The sequence below is a fragment of the Setaria italica genome, chromosome VII (assembly GCF_000263155.2).
Source record: "Setaria italica strain Yugu1 chromosome VII, Setaria_italica_v2.0, whole genome shotgun sequence".
Taxonomy (NCBI): Eukaryota; Viridiplantae; Streptophyta; class Magnoliopsida; order Poales; family Poaceae; genus Setaria; species Setaria italica.
This window is the reverse complement of record NC_028456.1, coordinates 21,747,820-21,765,109: the sequence shown is the minus strand read 5'-3', so window position 1 is coordinate 21,765,109 and position 17,290 is coordinate 21,747,820. Positions and strand designations below refer to the sequence as shown.

The window sequence follows — 17,290 nt, the reverse complement described above, 5'->3', positions numbered from 1 at the left end:
GGGGCAGAGCGCGCCGGTCAGCTGATGTCTCCACCACGCCGTATGGGTTGATGCAGTTTCAGACATCAAACTTCATTTTGATGTACTCGTTTTTTTTCCCAATGCAGTGTGCGTGTCACGCGTACAGCTCGGCTACTGGTTGGACGTTTCGTCGATGACTTTACGACGTGCCACGCAATACTCTGTATAAAAAGCTGGCCTGGCCTAGCTCTAATTACACGGAGAAGAGTAAGAATCAAAGGTGTGGATCACGATGACCGATCGAGCAGATTCATTATTCCCGCGAAACCCCCCAAAAACGACAGAAATGACACCACATGAGTAGCCATGGTGTTTGGATCCTTGACATGTTGCATCGAATGACGCTAATTAGAAAGATTAAACCTGAGCTAATTATAAAAGTAACTGCAGAAGCTCTAAGCTAATTCGCTAGACGAATCTATCAAGCCTAATTAATCCATCATTAGCAAATGGTTACTGTAGCACATTGTCAAATCATGGATTAATTAGACTTAATAGATTCATCTCGCAAATTAGCCTCCATCTGTGCTTTTATAATTAACCTATATTTAATACTCCTAATTAGTATCAAATATTCGATGTGACAGAGATTAAGTTTAGCTACAGGAAACAAATACCGCCTGTAAGGCCAACCACAGTGACATCTGACGTATGACATCCGGTCCCGGCAGCACCATAAACCAGTTCACTCCGCCGCCGCGTCGCTCTTCCCGCAGACGCTGCGCTCGGCGTGGAGCTGGTACGGCGGCGCGTCCGTGGCGAGCCACTGCTCGACGCCGAACGCGGCCCTGGCGCACGCCGCGCGGGGCCCGGAGGCGGTGACCTCGACGGACTTGCAGTACCAGCCGTGGTGCGCGCCGGAGCCGTCGGAGGTCAGGTTCATCCCGCACGGCGGGGACGGCAGGCAGGGTCCCCGCCCGCTGAATATGTCGAGGTGCCCGCGCTCGTAGTAGTCGTGGCCGGCGCCCATGAGCCCGCCCCACTTGGCCAGGTCCGGGATGGTGAAGCCGGCGCCGTCGGCGGCGCGGAGACCCAGGCCGATCACCGAGTCCGTCCCGGCCTTCCAGATCGACCCCGTCTGCACGTAGACCGTGTACACGCACTCGTAGTCGTCGGCGGTCGTCGCTGATGAGCTCTTCAGTGGCGCCACTGCCTGGACCTGCCGGACGCCCGCCGGCGATCTTGATCCGGTGGCCTGCAAGCGGAACGGCGGGCAGAAATGGACGGTGAGGAGAAGATGCGCGGCGACTGCGACATTATCGCGACAAATTGATAATGCAAGGGCTTGAAATTACGTACCAAGATCACGAAGGAGAGGAGGATGGCGGAGGAGAGTGCCTTGCCGGCCATACTGATGAGCACCGCCAGATCCGAGCTACTGCCTTGCAAGGTGTGAGCTGATCGAAGAGGCTGATGAGCTAGGGTGATATATACACTTCAGAGCGAGTGATCAGAACAGTGTGGATTGCTAATAGTTTTTTCTTCGAGGGAGCAGTCGAGCACGATGCTGGCACATGCTAGTGCACAACGCCACAACGTGTATTTTATTTTGCAGATAAAATTAACTAGCTAGGTAGTTGCAGGAATGATGTGGGGATCGGAGATCATCAGAAGCGAAGCATAAGTTTGGATCGGATCGGAATTGAAGCAGTGACGGCCATCGATCATCATGTGGCGGCGTGGCGCGTGCACGGAGAACGGGGATCTAAATCTAAGTCAGACTAGACAAACCGGAACATGCTTGATCATGTGCTTATTGGACGACTTTAATTAATATGCATTAGCTTCTCCGAGCAAGTGGTGCGCAAGTGCACGGATGTAAATTGAAGAGGCGTCCATGTGATGGCCAGACTTAAGTCGAGTTTGTACTTGCACCGTGCAGGTTTCAGTTCTTCCATAATTCTTAGCTCGCGATGAAGAAAATAGTAAATTAGGGCCTATTTGATCAGCTAGAGGTTACGAAACTATGAAAGGGCTCGTAGAGTTTGGGAGTGTAAAAGTTGTACTATAAAAGTTGGCATGTTTGGATTAGATATAGCTTTTAAATTTGGACTTTTCAAATTTAACGAACTGAAAGATCTAAGTAGCTAAAGGAAGTAGTGGGCGAGCAAGAGCATAAAAACTCAGGATAAAATAGCTTATGGATTGTAAAAGCTAGCATATTTGAATCAGGTACCTTTTCAAAGCCACATTCCATAACCTATAGTTGCTCCAAATCAGGCTGAATCAGGACAATCTCAATGAGATAGTTTCTACAGTATTAATTAGGTGTAGTGTAAACAAAACAATGATGTGCCCATGGTGGAGTAGGAAGGAAATTATTTTTCATCTAAGAAACTATATGCCGTGAGAAGGAAAAAAAAGGTGATAAGAAAAGGAAATGAGAGAGAATAGAGTGAATTGCATATTTGGTTGGGAATTTATGTTCTTTAAAAACCATTCACCGTTAATTTAGTTTTTTTAATATCTATGGCCCTGTTTGGATACGCTTCTCCTAGCCACGCTTGGTTTATAATTTAAGAAGATTTTCTCGCTTCTCGCTTTTCACTTCTCGTAGTTCAAATCTCTAAAGCGGCTTACCACATAAGCGAGAATCGGTGAAAATAAGCAAAGCGTTTGGTGAGATTCTCGCTTATTTCCACCGATAAGCCGCTTATAAGTGGAAACAAATGGGGACTATATAACAGACGGATGCACAAGCGAACGGCGCTGCAACCGGTGACCCTGGTGTCGGTGGTATTAGAGGAAGCGAGGACTTGGAGTCAGGATGGCTTCCTAGAGCTTCGCTAGTTGATGCGCCTTAGGATACCTTAGGTGGTAGCGTTTCATTTCGAGGGGTGTTGTTTGCATCCCCAAATAATTTTTTTCCCGCTTCTTGCGTGGTCGTGTATCGTGGTTGTGCATGCTCAAACTTCTCTTCTTTTTAATGAAAAACATGCTATGCACATCTTAAAAAAAGTATCTATATGGCATTGTAAGTGCGAAAACTAATCACTATTCTTTCATATTTGCAAAATACATTTAAAACTGCATAACACCTATGCAATTATTTGCTGTATTTTCTACAAAGTTTCACCTTATGCTTTCTGAGTACTTCACCATTCACTAATAGAAAAAAAAAGTGCAACCGGTTTATTTGGTGGATTCAGATTGCTAAAAGAGTGTATGTAACATGGGAGTGCAAATGCCGGTATCAGTTCGAGCAATGCGCTTTCATTAAGAAGACTAGATCTGACGGTGGAAAATGGTTTTCTGATTTTCATAAGTTGAAGAAACAAGCAAATGGACTTCGAGCATTCGAGGAAGTTTTGCCCTTTTTCCCGTGAAAAAACACGCCTACCCTCGCCGCCGCCCCCCCGAATGCGAAACCCCCACGAACGAGGCGTAATCCGGAAAAAGAAAAAAAACCAGCACCATCTCCATGCTCCATTCCCGTTTCGATCGAGGAAATCCGCAAAAATAGGGCGAGGCAGGGCCGGTCTCGTCTCCCCCGGTTCCGCGGCCCCGGCAGTCTCCCCGAGATCCCGTCAGCCATGGACGGGCTCCTGTCCAAGCTCCGCAACCTGGACGCCTACCCCAAGGTGAACGAGGACTTCTACAGCCGCACCCTCTCCGGCGGCATCATCACGCTCGCATCCTCCGTCGTCATGCTCCTCCTCTTCGTCTCCGAGCTCCGTACGCCTCCCGCTCTTTCCTTCCCTCCTCCCTCCCGAGCCTCGAATCCTGATCCAGTCCGGACGGTTAGGTTTTGACCGTCGCTGATGCTAGATGCGGGCGCGCCAGCGATGGGTCGTCCATGGCGTTCTTCCGGGGATGTGTCGAGATCTTGTGGCGCAGTTAAGAGGGTTAGTGGATCGGATGGACACGCCAACACGTAGTTTGGTTGATGAGAGTGGAATTGAGCTGATTATGCGATATAGTGTTCACATTACCTGGAATCTATTACATTTCACGAGTAATCAGAAAGTTGAGAAGGTTCCTCTGTTGTTTCCGCTGTGTTTGGTAAATCGGATGGAGGAAATGATGCGAAATTCCTGATCCATTTATGCTGATGCAACATGTTGAAAATTGCCGCTACCAATTCCAATTCTGCACACGCAATTCCTAGCTCCATTATAATTTTGAGGTTATAAGGCAGACTATCTTTTGTTGACTGCTTTGCTAAGTTCGACTACGTTTTCCATCACTTGAATCGATCGCAAGGCTAGCCAAAGTATCAATGTTACCTACTTAGTATTTACCATACTTGATATTGACCTGTAAATGTTTCGTCATGCAGGATTATATCTTCATGCAGTCACAGAGACAACATTAAGGGTGGATACCTCAAGGGGAGAAAAGCTACGCATAAATGTAACGTATAGCTTTAATTCAAGATTCTTTGGTTTCCTGTAATTCTCGTTATATTTTCAAACCGTTGCATTGTCTGTTTACCAACTGTTCACAAACGGCCAAAGAACAACTGCTTTATTTGCTTGCAATTTGTTCATTCCTTTCTCGTACATTTTCTGTTGATTATTGTATTTTCCGACCTTGAACTGTATCTTTCTGCAACTTGATTTTTACTGGTAGTTTTGACCTTCTGATCTGTACTAATTTAACTTGGACAATTATTGACATCTACCTTTGTCTGATGCCAAAAAATGCAGTTTGATGTCACCTTCCCAGCCCTTCAGTGTTCTATAATTAGTCTTGATGCAATGGACATCAGTGGGCAAGAGCACCTTGATGTGGTATGCATTTGTGTACTGTCATTGTTGCTTGAGATATTTCTTTCTAGAGATTTTAGCTGTTATAAATTATGTCTAAATGATGGTTGTTGGCTTGCAGTAACTAACTTGTTCCGGTGTAATGCTCTTATGCAGAAACATGATATATTCAAGCAACGAATTGATCCCCATGGCAATGTTATTGCGACTAGACAAGATGCTGTTGGTGGGATGAAGGTCAGATTAAAGCTTGTGCTGTTCATAGTTGCACTTAAAGCCTGTAGAGTATAGAACAACATTGTTTTGAAATCACGTGTCGAAACAATCACAAATCTGAAATATTAAGAATTTTTGTTCTGTACATGGAACTATTCTAGTTTCATAGCATGCTAATGATGATTTGTTCTGCACCTGTCATCTGATCTAGCACCTTGATATGTCACATAGTATTATTGGGTTCATAAGTAAGTAACTTGTCTTGCTTTGTGTTGTTCAAATCCCAACAGGTTTTGTCATAACTAAAGATGCATGTTTCCCTCCCTTTTTGTAACAGATGGAAAAGCCCTTACAACATCATGGTGGGAGGCTTGAACATAATGAAACCTATTGTGGCTCTTGCTATGGTGCACAAGAAGTATGTTTTTTAAAATTTCATGATAAAAATTTCATCTCTGACCATTTATACAATTGCGTTACGCCGTTACCGCCTTTTTGTATTGCAGAGTAACTTTGGACTTCAATAATGCATTAATTTATTTTCTATTTTTCATTTTAGTTCTGATCTCTATAATTTACCTTTCTGAGACCTGTAAATGAGCTTCTTCACCATTTCTATCTTTTCTTTGGAAAGACGACTTCATGTCAGTTGATGCCAACCAGTTTACCATGTTATAACTGTTGTCATGTGAAGATTTTGATGTGAATAATGTAGCCTCATGTTTTAGACCTATACTCCTATGGATTACAGTTACGGAGAAAGAGGCACACCTGACGTCACGTATATTTGTGTGGGCCTAATCATTCAGTTTTGTTTGAGCACCTTTTCATTTCGCTTACTCTACAACAAAATTACAGGACTACGTTGAAACCTGTTGCCTTTACTCCATTTGCTTGATATTTTCTGGGGATATCATTTAAGATTTGTAATCTAACCTATGCGTTACGTTGACCAGTGTTTTCTTTTCAGTTGTAAGAATTTCAAAGCTTTTTCTTCTTTTAGTTGTATCTCATTTAGATGAATCAGATTGTTATGTGATGCAACCTGGACTGACTGTCTCTCTTAATTGAATGTAGTCTGATGATCAATGTTGTAACACATGTGAAGATGTCCGGGAAGCATACAGGAAAAAAGGTTGGGGTGTATCAAATCCAGATCTGCTTGACCAGGTACAGCCATCTATTCTGAGTTATAACCACCTGCAACATGTGTAACATAAGATGCACTTTGCGTAACCCTTGTTTCCTTTACCTTCGAGGAAATTATCTTGTCTAATGTGCATTGTTCTGTAGTGCAAAAGGGAGGGCTTCCTTCAAAGCATAAAGGATGAAGAAGGTGAAGGATGCAATATTTATGGTTTCATTGAAGTTAACAAGGTTGCTGGGAATTTCCACTTTGCTCCTGGAAAAAGCTTCCAGCAGTCTAATGTGCATGTGCATGACTTGCTTCCATTCCAGAAGGACAGTTTCAATGTAATCATACTTGAGGAAATCCACAAATGGTTTTTATAGCTGTGAATTCTGACAGGAAAATTATTGTTCTCTCACCAGCATTCTTGCACAACATTAACTATTTCTTTTATACCTGCCAGGTTAGCCATAAGATAAATAAGTTAAGTTTTGGAGAACACTTTCCTGGTGTGGTTAATCCCCTTGACAGGTAGCTTCCTTTTCTTCAAATATTATTAATTTCCTCATATGCTGTTTCCTGGGTTTCTTACAAAGTGAGATTATCCCCTAAGAAAACCTTAGTGGTAATCTAACATTGTTTTTTTACTTGTAAAATGCGTAGGGCGCAATGGGTGCAGCACTCATCATATGGAATGTATCAATACTTCATCAAGGTTTGTCCTATCCTTGGATTAATCAGAACAAGTATAGGAACTTTTTGTTGTGTTGCCAGTTCCATTGCTCGTTTTCTTTTAATTCTTCTACTTGCAGCAAGAGTGAAGTAAGAATAATCATTATTTTTTCCTTTCCAGGTTGTTCCCACTGTCTACACTGACATAAATGATCGCATCATCCTCTCAAATCAGGTCAGTTCTTTCTCCTTTCTGTGGATAAGCATTCTCATGATAGCTGGTGTGTATACATGTATTTAAATGATTTTAAAGTGTTCCTTAAGATGCTGTTACTCATTACCGCAGTTCTCTGTGACGGAACATTTTAGAAGTAGTGAGAGTGGTCGGATACAAGCTCTTCCTGGCGTGTTTTTCTTCTATGACCTTTCCCCAATCAAGGTACTATCTTGAGGAATTTAAATTCAACAGTGCTATTGAAGATAGATCATGCTGGGCTGATCTGGTTTTCTTGTTTAGTCCAATTGTTTGATTTCGCTTATTGTCCTTAAGTAATAGGGTTACATTTATGATTTTAGTATTTAAACATGCATTTTGCGTGGGCACTTTTTAGTACATGAGTATAATTTGGCACCAATGGCTTTTGCAGGTCACATTCACAGAGCAACATGTGTCATTCTTGCACTTCTTAACCAATGTTTGTGCAATTGTTGGTGGTAATGTTCCTTGTGTCCTTCATTTATGCTAACTAGCCATTCTCTTATTCGCCCTTTCCTGTATAGCTCTGTTTATTAACTGCTAATGATTTATTCGAACATTTGACATTTTAAACATGGTTTTTTCCACTTCAATGGCCTACCTTCTAAATCTGTGTTGCATCGCAAAATGTGGTTGCTGATATAGACATATAGCTGAAGCTGGTAAACAACAGCTGAAACTAAACACAAATCTGGCTGCTGATTCTTCTATCTATATTTATTGAGACTATTTCCAGCTTGTTGCCAAGCTTATCGCCGTGGACCGGTTGGAGCATTGAACTTCGGGAGTCGTTGAAACTCCCGTCGTGACCTGGGTTTGAAGCACGACACCTTCTTATAACAAAGCCGGGGGGAGTCTCCCTCCGTGGTTGTTTTTTAAAAGATTCCTGACTTGTTTATTAAACATAAGGATTATTCTTGAATCATGAGCTGAATATGCAAACTTTGTTATAGTCATGCTTGGCTATCTAAAGCTGGAACTTTTAGGATTGAACAAAGCCTTCTTGATGTGCAGGTGTCTTCACCGTTTCTGGAATTATAGATTCATTTGTATACCATGGCCAGAGAGCAATCAAGAAGAAGATGGAAATTGGCAAATTCAACTGAGTCACAAAGTGTCACCTTCCTATTGCTGCTGCTAATTCCATTTTCAGAGCTTCCTTTGGAAGAGCTCTAGCTGTGGGAAGACTACAGAGCAAGGCTGCTCCAAGCTCTTGGTGCACTTTCTGACTTGCATAGTTTAGAAACAACTGCTCATTGAATATCCCTTGGTGTTCTTGCTTGCTTCCCGCAGAAGATGCCAGGAAGCAAAATGATCAGGTTGTACACTTTGCTGTTACTCTGCTCCAGCAAATGGAACATTTTCAGAGGCGCTCCATTTTTGTATGCTCTAGTCTGACAGGAAAACATTTTACTTTTGTGAGCTGGTGTTTGTACCATTGTAAATTTGTGTAAGCGGGCACAAGCCTCTATGTAGGATTTTTTGGGGGTGCAATTCTATTATCTGTAACATGTTAATTTTCCTGGATTTTATAGATTTCACAGATAAGACTCAAAATGTAAAGACCATTTCAAGGAAAGAAAATCTGATCTTTAACCATGGGTTTTGGTTTTCGTTCTGTACTGAGTGTGCAAGACTAGATTCTGAGTTGAGCACACCAAGTCGATGAACATTGCATTAGACACTCAAGCTGATTAGGTAATGACGTGGATGAAAATAGGAACCTTAAAGTATGCCCATTAGCTCTTAATACGTTTATGCCAACTGAAATTTACGGTTCTAAATAATAGGTTGACCAACGCGGGTTTCAAGTTTCAGTCTTCAGACACCAGCCAACGTTGGCCTAGTAACTCCAAGATAGGAAGCGGAATACGCCTTCCAGCGCCGAAAACGCTCCACAGGATTTCGCTTTCATCGAATCCTCTCTTCAACGTCCGCACAAAACAAACTCCATCTCGTCCCTCACCTGTCACCGCCGTCCCACCAACCGCCGCACCACGGCCGCCGCCGCTGCAGCCATGCACGGCCGCCGCCACCTCGCGGCCTCCCTGGCACGGGCCCTGACCCAGGACCCCTCCCGCTCCATCTCCTCCACTCCATCGCTCCTCCAAACCCTTGAATCGTCCGTGCCCTCGCCTCCGTCCGCCCCTCCATCGGCGGGGCGGCTCGCGGAGCTGCGCGCGCGGCTGCAGGCGGACGCGCCGTCGCTGGGGGACTTCACGTACTCGGTGGAGGTGGGGACGCGGAAGCGCCCGCTGCCCAAGCCCAAGTGGATGAAGGAGACCGTGCCGGGGGGCGCCAAGTACGCGGCCATCAAGGCCAAGCTGCGGGAGCTGAAGCTGCACACCGTCTGCGAGGAGGCGCGGTGCCCCAACCTCGGCGAGTGCTGGTCCGGCGGCGAGACCGGCACCGCCACCGCCACGATTATGATCCTGGGGGACACCTGCACGCGCGGCTGCAGGTAAGAGATTCATCATGCTCATTTTACTGCCTATTTCCATCTTTCCAATATCGTTGACAGATGCTTGGATGCTTAGGAGTGCAGTTTGAGATCTTCTTGCGTTATATCCGGATTCTGTATATTAGAATGTGCTATCCACAATTCACTTGCTTTTGTATGCTAGACATCTAGAGTAACACGTTGCAGTGCACTATACTTTAGCTGTTTGAATTCAGGATCTGATTTTGCATCCTCACATATGTCAGCTGTTTCTTCTGGATCTTGTAGATACTTTTATACTGCTCTTGATGTGAATTAGCGGATCTTAGCTGTTGTGTCGCAATGAATGTTATCAACTCTAAATTTACAAGCACATAGACAGTACACTGTTGTTCTATCTAGTGATAGACTTGTAAGAATGGATGCTTTCTATATGTAGCAATTCTATAGAAAATCTGCTTATTCTATTGTGTGTGTGATGATGTCCAATTACAGGGAACCTGCAGTTTTTGTTGTTTAGGTACATAATTTTAGCTGCTTCATGGATACTTTTGTTTTTTTAGAAACAAGGTTTCCCTGCTTTATTTCTGCGAAACAAAGCAAATAGTTCGGGTTTACAGCTCATGAAGCGTATTTGAGGCGCGCCCGCCTTCATGGATACTTTTGTTTTGTGTGAGCCTGCATGACAAGGATGCGATTTCTTGTTGTTTGTGTCTTTGTGATTTAGATTCACCTTTTGGAGAAATGAGCTTAAGGCCTATATTTAGTTGCTTGCTGATTTGAGAAATTACCAATTTGCAGATTCTGTAATGTCAAGACATCTCGAACTCCCCCTCCACCAGATCCTGATGAGCCTTCCAATGTTGCTCAAGCTATTGCCTCATGGGGCCTTGAATATATAGTCATCACAAGTGTTGACCGGGACGATTTACCTGATCAGGGCAGTGGCCACTTTGCTGAAACAGTACAGAAGTTAAAGGCTTTGAAGCCAGAAATGCTTATTGAAGCACTTGGTAAGAGACATGGTCCTCACTGTACTGCTTTGTTACCTGCATGTTCACATGGTGTCGATCATCTGCCCTCTGTGAAATTACTATATTAACCATTCCATATCTTGTGCTCTTATACTACTAATTTTGCAGTACCTGATTTCCGTGGAGACCCAAGCTGTGTAGAGAAGGTTGCAACTTCTGGGTTGCATGTTTTTGCACACAACATTGAAACAGTGGAAGAGCTGCAAAGAAGTGTCCGTGACCATCGTGCAAATTTCAAACAATCTATAGATGTTTTGAAGATGGCAAAAGAGTATGCTCCTCCTGGTACTCTTACAAAGACATCAATAATGCTGGGTTGTGGGGAGACTCCGGATCAGGTTATTAGCACCATGGAAAAAGTTCGGGCTGCTGGTGTTGATGTTATAACATTTGGCCAGTACATGAGGCCATCAAAACGTCACATGCCTGTTTCTGAGTATGTCACACCTGAAGCTTTTGAGAAGTATCGGGCCCTTGGTGTTGAAATGGTATGTCCATGCTCCTGCATACTTCCTTATAATGGAGTGTCCTTTTATCTGACCTTTTTAGCTGTTCTTGTTTTTTCCCATATTACCTTTCCTTTTAGCTTTCAGATTCTACAGAACATGTATCACCAACAACAATTCCTGTGCTTCATCTTATACATCACAAACCAATTTTCAGCCATAACATTAAGTTGCAACGTCTACCAAACATAAACTATTTCGACAATAATGTCTTTTTTAGATTGTTAGACTTTATTGGTTGGCAATGCGGAACTGCTGTGCGCAAAGAAGTAAGCATGAATAGAATGTCCATCACTTTGTTTCAATGTACGAAATAGCGGGCTATAGTGCCGCTTTCGTGCCGCTATAGCGGTTGGGCGACCGTGCCACTTGGATAAGGCACTTTACAGCGCTATTGCTGCTATGGCAGCTAAAGCGGGAATTAGCGGCGCTAAACTGCTTAGTGACTGACGTCATTTAGCGCCGCTATGCCTGAATCTGCTATCTCTCCACCATGCTTGCGGCCACCCGAGGTCCTCTCTAGCCGCCAGCTCTGCTCGTGCCACCCACCTCTGATCCTGTGTATCATCGTTGCCTAATGCGTGGCCATAGCTCACAGAACCTTGGGTTGGTCTGCTGCAGCAAGCAAGTGCTCAAAGTCTCAAACCATTGGAGGTCCCTCAGGTGTTGGTACAGGTACATGCCGGCAGTAGGAGAACGCGAGGTGGGGAGGGAGCAGCAGGCCGGCAGCAGGAGAGCGCGAGCTGGGGAGGGAGCAGCGGCTGGGAAGCGCGAGGCTGTGGAGTGAGGAAGGAGCAGCGGTAGCCAGAATGGATGGGAGCCGCCAGCAGGAAGTGCCATGGGATTAGGGTAGGCAGGGAGGAAGGGGATGTGGAGATGGGGAAGTTCACGTGGGCTTGCACATCTCAGTCAGCAGGGGTGGATTTTGGGCCATCTATTTCTCATTTGGGCCTTCGTATTTGTTGTAGTTGTTAACCTTTTTTTCCTTTTCTTAATTAGTCCGCTAATTGGATTAGCGGATGCTAAAGCATGCTATAGCAGGTCTTAGCGTTTTATCAGCACCTCCGCTAACTATCATAGCCCGCAATTTCGTACATTGCTTTTTTTTTACTATCATTGCTAACCCGAACGTAATTGTCCTAGAGTAATGAAGATCTAGGAACTTACATTTTTCATGTATTCTGCCAGAGTGCTTCATTTGCAAAGTTGCTTATTATCGTTGTCCCTTTTGGTCCAGAATCCGTCACTGTTGCGAGCTCTAAGTGTGTTATCATATTTCACATTGCATATATTTTGCTGAGACTGCTGACAATTATGACTCGTTCTTGATTCTTAAATTTCAGGGATTCCGTTATGTTGCATCTGGACCAATGGTTCGATCTTCATACAAAGCTGGTGAATTCTACATCAAAGCTATGATCGAAGCTGATCGAGCAAAAACATCCCCTGCAGACTTGAGTTCATAATTGACAGTACATCCATCCCTTAACATTGGTATGCTGCAAATAAGCTCCTCACTGTTTCCTAGCCGGAAGAACATGTTGATTTGTGCCACCGTTGCAAGAATGTATTTTTGTCAAGAGAATAATTGGTGCCGGTTCCTTACTTCCTTTTGTGCCATTTCAGCATTTCTTCATACATACACGCTCCGCCGTTTTCTTTGAAGAGGTGAAAACTATTTGCTGTAACATTATATTTAGACCACGGCCTCCTGTGTATTTTGATTGTACAGAAAGTGAATACAGGGCTTGGGCTTGCTGTGTCAGTGGTGGCCGGTACAATCATCCAATCTGCTGTGTATCATAACAGGAGATGGCACCTGCCGTAGTGCAGAGTCCCTGCTGATGCACTGTTTGCTGGGAGACAACTAGACCATCTTTTGTGCGGTCAACATGGCAAGACCCTGCCATTGGCCCATATACATGAATGATTGGAGTATTGTTCACCATTCATGAGATGGCATGGTGCCTTGCCCCAGTGGAAAAGGAGCTGACCACTGCTGCAATTATGCTAGGAACATGTAGTGGAATGTGCTGTCATCATTAACTGAATTTGTCAACATCCCATTCAGCACAGGCTCCAGGGTCAATCGAGCACTAGAAGGAGCACTCGCCCTCGCATCTGCGTGTTCCCTGGCTGTGCAGCTCCCCCATCCCTACTCGGTGCTGGAACTTGTGAGCACGAATCACCGGTAGCACACATTCAACAATATCCCCAGAAGGAAAAGGCGCCAAGACTGCATCTAAATTCTAAACTAACCCGCTGGCTAGTAAACAAGGCACGCGTGAGCTATGCCCGAGGTGTACTGCATCTACCATCCGCCCGTCCTCATCTGCTTATCTGAATGACGTACCGGATCCGATTCATATGCGCGCAGGCTTTCCCCGTACGACTCCGTCCGGTTGGCCAGGTTAAGCTATCGCGCAGTATTAAACTGGACGATCCATCAGATCATCTTCAGTGCTGGTGGTTATCAGCGAAGCGAACGCATGTGCCCAAGTGGGAGGGAAAAAAGCGTTCGAACCCATAATCAACCATATCGGCCTCGCCATTTGGCGCGACGCGTCCTTATCTGCCCATATACGCTGATCGGGTCATCGGGGCACCGCGCCACCGCCGCCGGCCACTCTTGTGCCTACTCTACGGCCAAAGGCAAACCACCCTTGACGGTTGACGCGCCCAAGGGTTCACCCCGGAGCTGTAGAGCCGTCGGGATCGCCGCCGCCCGAGAACCCGACCACAAAAGTCGAATCGCAGCCCACGACTCGGCTCCCTGGAGAAAAGCGGGGGCCGTCTCGACGAGCACCGAGCAGGCGAGCACCCGCGCGCGTCTGCCTGCCTTATATATTTGGGGCCGCGCATGCAACTCCTACACCTGCTCCCAGCTCAGTTCAGCGTTCACACGACTGACGCAGCTGATCGATCGTGGCAGCTAACTAGCTAGTGCGTCACCGCCCACCGCGTTCTTGTTCACTCGTCGCTGATGGAGAGCCTGCGCGGGCAGCCGAGCCTCGAGCTCGGAGTCAAGGTCGTCAGGGTGGCCGGCCTGGACCAGGCGGATCACCAGCTGGATGGCGGCGGCCGCGGCGCCCTCTTCGTGAGGTACTACGTCCCGGCGGGCGACGGGCGGCGGCGGCTTCGCGTGGACACGCGGGAGGTCCCGTTCCCTTGCGGCTGCGGCGGCGGGGACCCGTCCTGGGGCGACCTCGTGCGCTTCGAGCGCTGGGGCGCCGAGCGCGGCGCGGCGCCGGGTGGTGCGGGGATCGCGTTCGAGCTGCGCTGGAGGCCGCGGCCCTCGTCGCCGTCCGGGCTGGCGGCGGCGCTGCTGGGGGCCGCCGGCACGCGGAGGCGGCGGGCGTCGCGGGTGCTGGCGCGCGCGGAGCTCGCGTGGCCGGAGGACGCGGCGGCGGAGAGGTGGCTGGCGCTCTCGCCGGCGGGCCGCGAGCTGGGCGGGGGGAAGGCGCCCAGGCTGCTGGTCGAGGTCAGCACCGTCCGCGCCGCCGCTGCCGGTGGTGGAGCGAAGGGGATGAAGAGACCTCGTTGCAGGAACGAGTGCTGCGGCGCCGGCGAGCGCTGCGGGCAGTGCGGGTGGGTCGGGAACGAGGAGGACATGTTCCTCGCGGCAACGTTCAGTCACTAGCCGGCTTCGCAGCAACACTGTAACTTGATAAACTTATTATCTTAGGTTGGGGGAAAAAATTTAAAGGCAAGTGTAACCGGTCTAGCTTGCTGCAAATTTTGAGGATTTGAGACGAACTCAAGCATGAATGTGAAGTTTTATTTGACCATCTATCTGATTTGGTAGAAATGTAGAATCATATATGACGTCTGACCTTTCTTCTCTGTCCGTGGCTCTTGTGCACCGACGAAAGTACCATTGCGGGCTTGCGGCGCCCCTCGCAGCTCCTTCGGCTGCCATGGCGCCGCTTTGCCTTACTTTCAAGCCGCCTCAACAGCATGCTGGCCCTCAAACGACATTTGACACCCTCCAGCAATATCAGTTTTTGCGACAGTAAATTATGTTTCAAAGGGTGCACGTTCAGATACACTCTATTCAACGAAATGACTTACAAAATATTGAACACGCACAATAACTTTTTAGGACGTTGCGTTATGTCTCTGCAATTGGGGAATTAGATTTTAAGAATTGTCAAGTGTTTCATTTTTCAATTCTTGAGTGCGTGAGAGAATAAAAATTGTAAAAAAAGTCACAGGGAGCGTAGAATTAGGAATAAAATTGAGAAAAGGAACATAAAGTGGTTGCATGGGCCCTAATGGGCTGACAGGCGTTGTGGTTCGGTTCAGTCAAAGTCATACGCAGACCAGTCGAGTGCGCGGCCCATCAGTAGCTCAGGCTCTCAGCCCACTGGCCCATACATAAATCGTCGAAGCCGGAATGCCGTTGTTGGCCAGGGGATGCAAGCGCGCACGGAGAGTATCGCTGAAGGGATGGATATGTTCCTTTCTATCGCCTTAACTACGGCCCACGAGCGGATGTCCCAGTTACTAATGAGCACATGCTAAATATAGCTCGGTTTATTTCAGCGGCAGGTTGGATTTTGATGAGGCGCCGTAGTGGCTGCCTGCATGCTAATACTATTAAATATATATATTTAAATGAAATTAATTATTTGGTTATGGGCTGATGGGAGAAAACGAGTTTTGGAGGCCCAGCTCATTGATGTTGAGGCTTTTGCCATGCGGCTCATGTGCGTATGAATATACGCAAGGTCGCCGGTACGTCAACAATAATCCAAAAGTCTCTTGGCCTCACCAAGCCAAAAATTGAAGAATTCCTACCAATAGTTTCACGTTGTGGAAAAAAGATTAGTAGGCGGGAAGGTTGGAGTTGACTAACTCGGTGTTTACATATCTGCTCATGTTCTATATGAGCACGTTCTTGTTACATAAAATTGTATATAGGAGAGTGGACAAATGGAGAAAATATTGTCTATGGAGATGGTCGAATATAAATAATAGAATACCACCAAAAACGGCATGGGAGATGGTTTGCCTACCAAAATAAGAGGGGGCCTTGGGGTTATTAATTTGCAGACACAAAATAAAGCTATGATGTTGAAGAATCTCCACAAATTCTTTAATAGGGTTGACATTCCTTGGGTCCAGCTAGTTTGGAAAAAATATTACAGCAACGGTCGTCTAGCTAATCATGTTAAAAAGGGATTCTTTTGGTGGAAGGATGTCCTTAAACTTCTCGATAAATATAAAGGATTAGCGATAGTAACTGTTCTCTTTGGAATGATCTTTGGAATGGAAGAGTTCCTTGCCAAGTTTTCCCTCAATTATTCTCCTTCATGAAGAAACAACACATCACAATTAGTAAAAGTCGGGAAATTTCAGAGTTGAACCAACTTTTTCATCTACCCCTCTCAGGCATGGCCACAGATCAGTTTGCTGTTCTAGCTGATGACTTGGAAAGTTTGCATCTCATTGGTGAACTAGATGTTTGGACATACATTCGGGGATATGGTATGTTCTCTTCGCAAAAAGTGTATAAACATTTGACTTGGCAAAGGCACGTTCGCCTGGTTTTCTTTTGGCTCTGGAAGTCCTAGTGCGTAAGGACCGACTTAGTACACGAAATATATTGAAAAGGAAGAACATGGTCTTACCTTCCTATGACTGTGTCCTATGTGTGTCTGGAGGAGAGGAAACTCTCTATCATTTACTTCTTAGATGTTCTTTTGCCCAAGAATGTTGGATAAACCTAGAGCTTTTCATCAATACTGACATAGAACCTTATAAAGTTCTCTCCAACTTCAAAACCCAGTTACAGGTGCCATTCTTTATATAAATAATTATCATCATGTGTTGGAGCATTTAGATGGCACACAATGATTTGATCTTCAAAGGGGTTTTATCTTCAATTCAAGACTGCATGGAACGCTTCAGGTCGATCTTTACTCTGGTTATTCTGCGAGTAAAGGAGGCTTGAAATCTACCAATGTCCATAGCACTTATTGTAATCTTTTTGATGTTCTTCCTTTCCTTCTTTGATTGTTGATTTCTGCTTCAAGATTTTGTACATATTTTTAAATTTATATATATAATCAGTAGGAGCAACCCCTTTTCTTAAAAAACTAATCCAAAAGCCTCCAGGGCAAAGTTCATGCTCGTCGGTCATCACCGGCGGCCGCGCGCAACAGGTAGGCGATGCCGTTGTCGTTGAACGGTGGATAGTAATCCATGGGAGGGAGAAATTAAAGGAGCTACACTACATGCATAATCGTGAGGCCATCTCACTTGTCAAATGGGACCTCTCCTAGCTGGGCCTTTGTTCAGAGAT

The 17,290-nt window shown here is 45.8% G+C and overlaps 3 protein-coding genes across 4 annotated transcripts; 2 read left to right on the top strand and 1 right to left on the bottom strand.

Moving 5' to 3' along the window:
* Positions 1-244: 244 nt before the first annotated feature.
* Positions 245-1,730, bottom strand: LOC101765744 (PLAT domain-containing protein 3). Its single transcript, XM_004975768.2, has 2 exons — positions 1,321-1,730; positions 245-1,216 (listed from the first exon to the last, which is right to left on the bottom strand). Exons 1-2 carry the CDS (start codon positions 1,369-1,371, stop codon positions 707-709), a joined length of 561 nt encoding a protein of 186 aa, XP_004975825.1. The 5' UTR covers positions 1,372-1,730; the 3' UTR covers positions 245-706.
* Positions 1,731-3,331: 1,601 nt separating this feature from the next.
* LOC101765340 (endoplasmic reticulum-Golgi intermediate compartment protein 3) lies at positions 3,332-8,602 on the top strand. The gene is made up of 13 exons (XM_004975767.2): positions 3,332-3,696; positions 4,301-4,374; positions 4,671-4,754; positions 4,887-4,967; positions 5,284-5,364; positions 6,024-6,116; positions 6,240-6,419; positions 6,539-6,606; positions 6,739-6,790; positions 6,929-6,982; positions 7,094-7,186; positions 7,395-7,461; positions 8,018-8,602. The coding sequence occupies exons 1-13, from the start codon at positions 3,555-3,557 to the stop codon at positions 8,107-8,109; spliced, it is 1,161 nt and encodes a 386-aa protein (XP_004975824.1). The 5' UTR covers positions 3,332-3,554; the 3' UTR covers positions 8,110-8,602.
* Positions 8,603-8,928: 326 nt separating this feature from the next.
* Positions 8,929-12,828, top strand: LOC101764943 (lipoyl synthase, mitochondrial). 2 transcript variants are annotated; one of them, XM_022828727.1, is made up of 5 exons: positions 8,929-9,464; positions 10,245-10,456; positions 10,586-10,965; positions 12,327-12,477; positions 12,610-12,828. In XM_022828727.1, the coding sequence occupies exons 1-4, from the start codon at positions 9,022-9,024 to the stop codon at positions 12,447-12,449; spliced, it is 1,158 nt and encodes a 385-aa protein (XP_022684462.1). In that variant the 5' UTR covers positions 8,929-9,021; the 3' UTR covers positions 12,450-12,477; positions 12,610-12,828. The 2 variants fall into 2 exon arrangements, with proteins under 2 accessions (XP_022684462.1, XP_004975823.1); XM_004975766.4 differs by having other exon boundaries at positions 12,327-12,748.
* Positions 12,829-17,290: the final 4,462 nt, after the last annotated feature.

Excerpts from the sequence above, each read along its gene's own strand:
- LOC101765744 (XM_004975768.2), bottom strand. The coding sequence starts at position 1,371 with ATGGCCGGCAAGGCACTCTCCTCCGCCATCCTCCTCTCCTTCGTGATC. Across the intron at positions 1,217-1,320 it reads TCCTCTCCTTCGTGATCTTG|GCCACCGGATCAAGATCGCC; the intron begins GTACGTAATTTC and ends TTCCGCTTGCAG.
- LOC101765340 (XM_004975767.2), top strand. The coding sequence starts at position 3,555 with ATGGACGGGCTCCTGTCCAAGCTCCGCAACCTGGACGCCTACCCCAAG. Across the intron at positions 4,375-4,670 it reads GAGAAAAGCTACGCATAAAT|TTTGATGTCACCTTCCCAGC; the intron begins GTAACGTATAGC and ends CAAAAAATGCAG. Across the intron at positions 6,983-7,093 it reads GCATCATCCTCTCAAATCAG|TTCTCTGTGACGGAACATTT; the intron begins GTCAGTTCTTTC and ends TCATTACCGCAG.
- LOC101764943 (XM_022828727.1), top strand. The coding sequence starts at position 9,022 with ATGCACGGCCGCCGCCACCTCGCGGCCTCCCTGGCACGGGCCCTGACC. Across the intron at positions 10,457-10,585 it reads AATGCTTATTGAAGCACTTG|TACCTGATTTCCGTGGAGAC; the intron begins GTAAGAGACATG and ends CTAATTTTGCAG. Across the intron at positions 10,966-12,326 it reads GGGCCCTTGGTGTTGAAATG|GGATTCCGTTATGTTGCATC; the intron begins GTATGTCCATGC and ends CTTAAATTTCAG.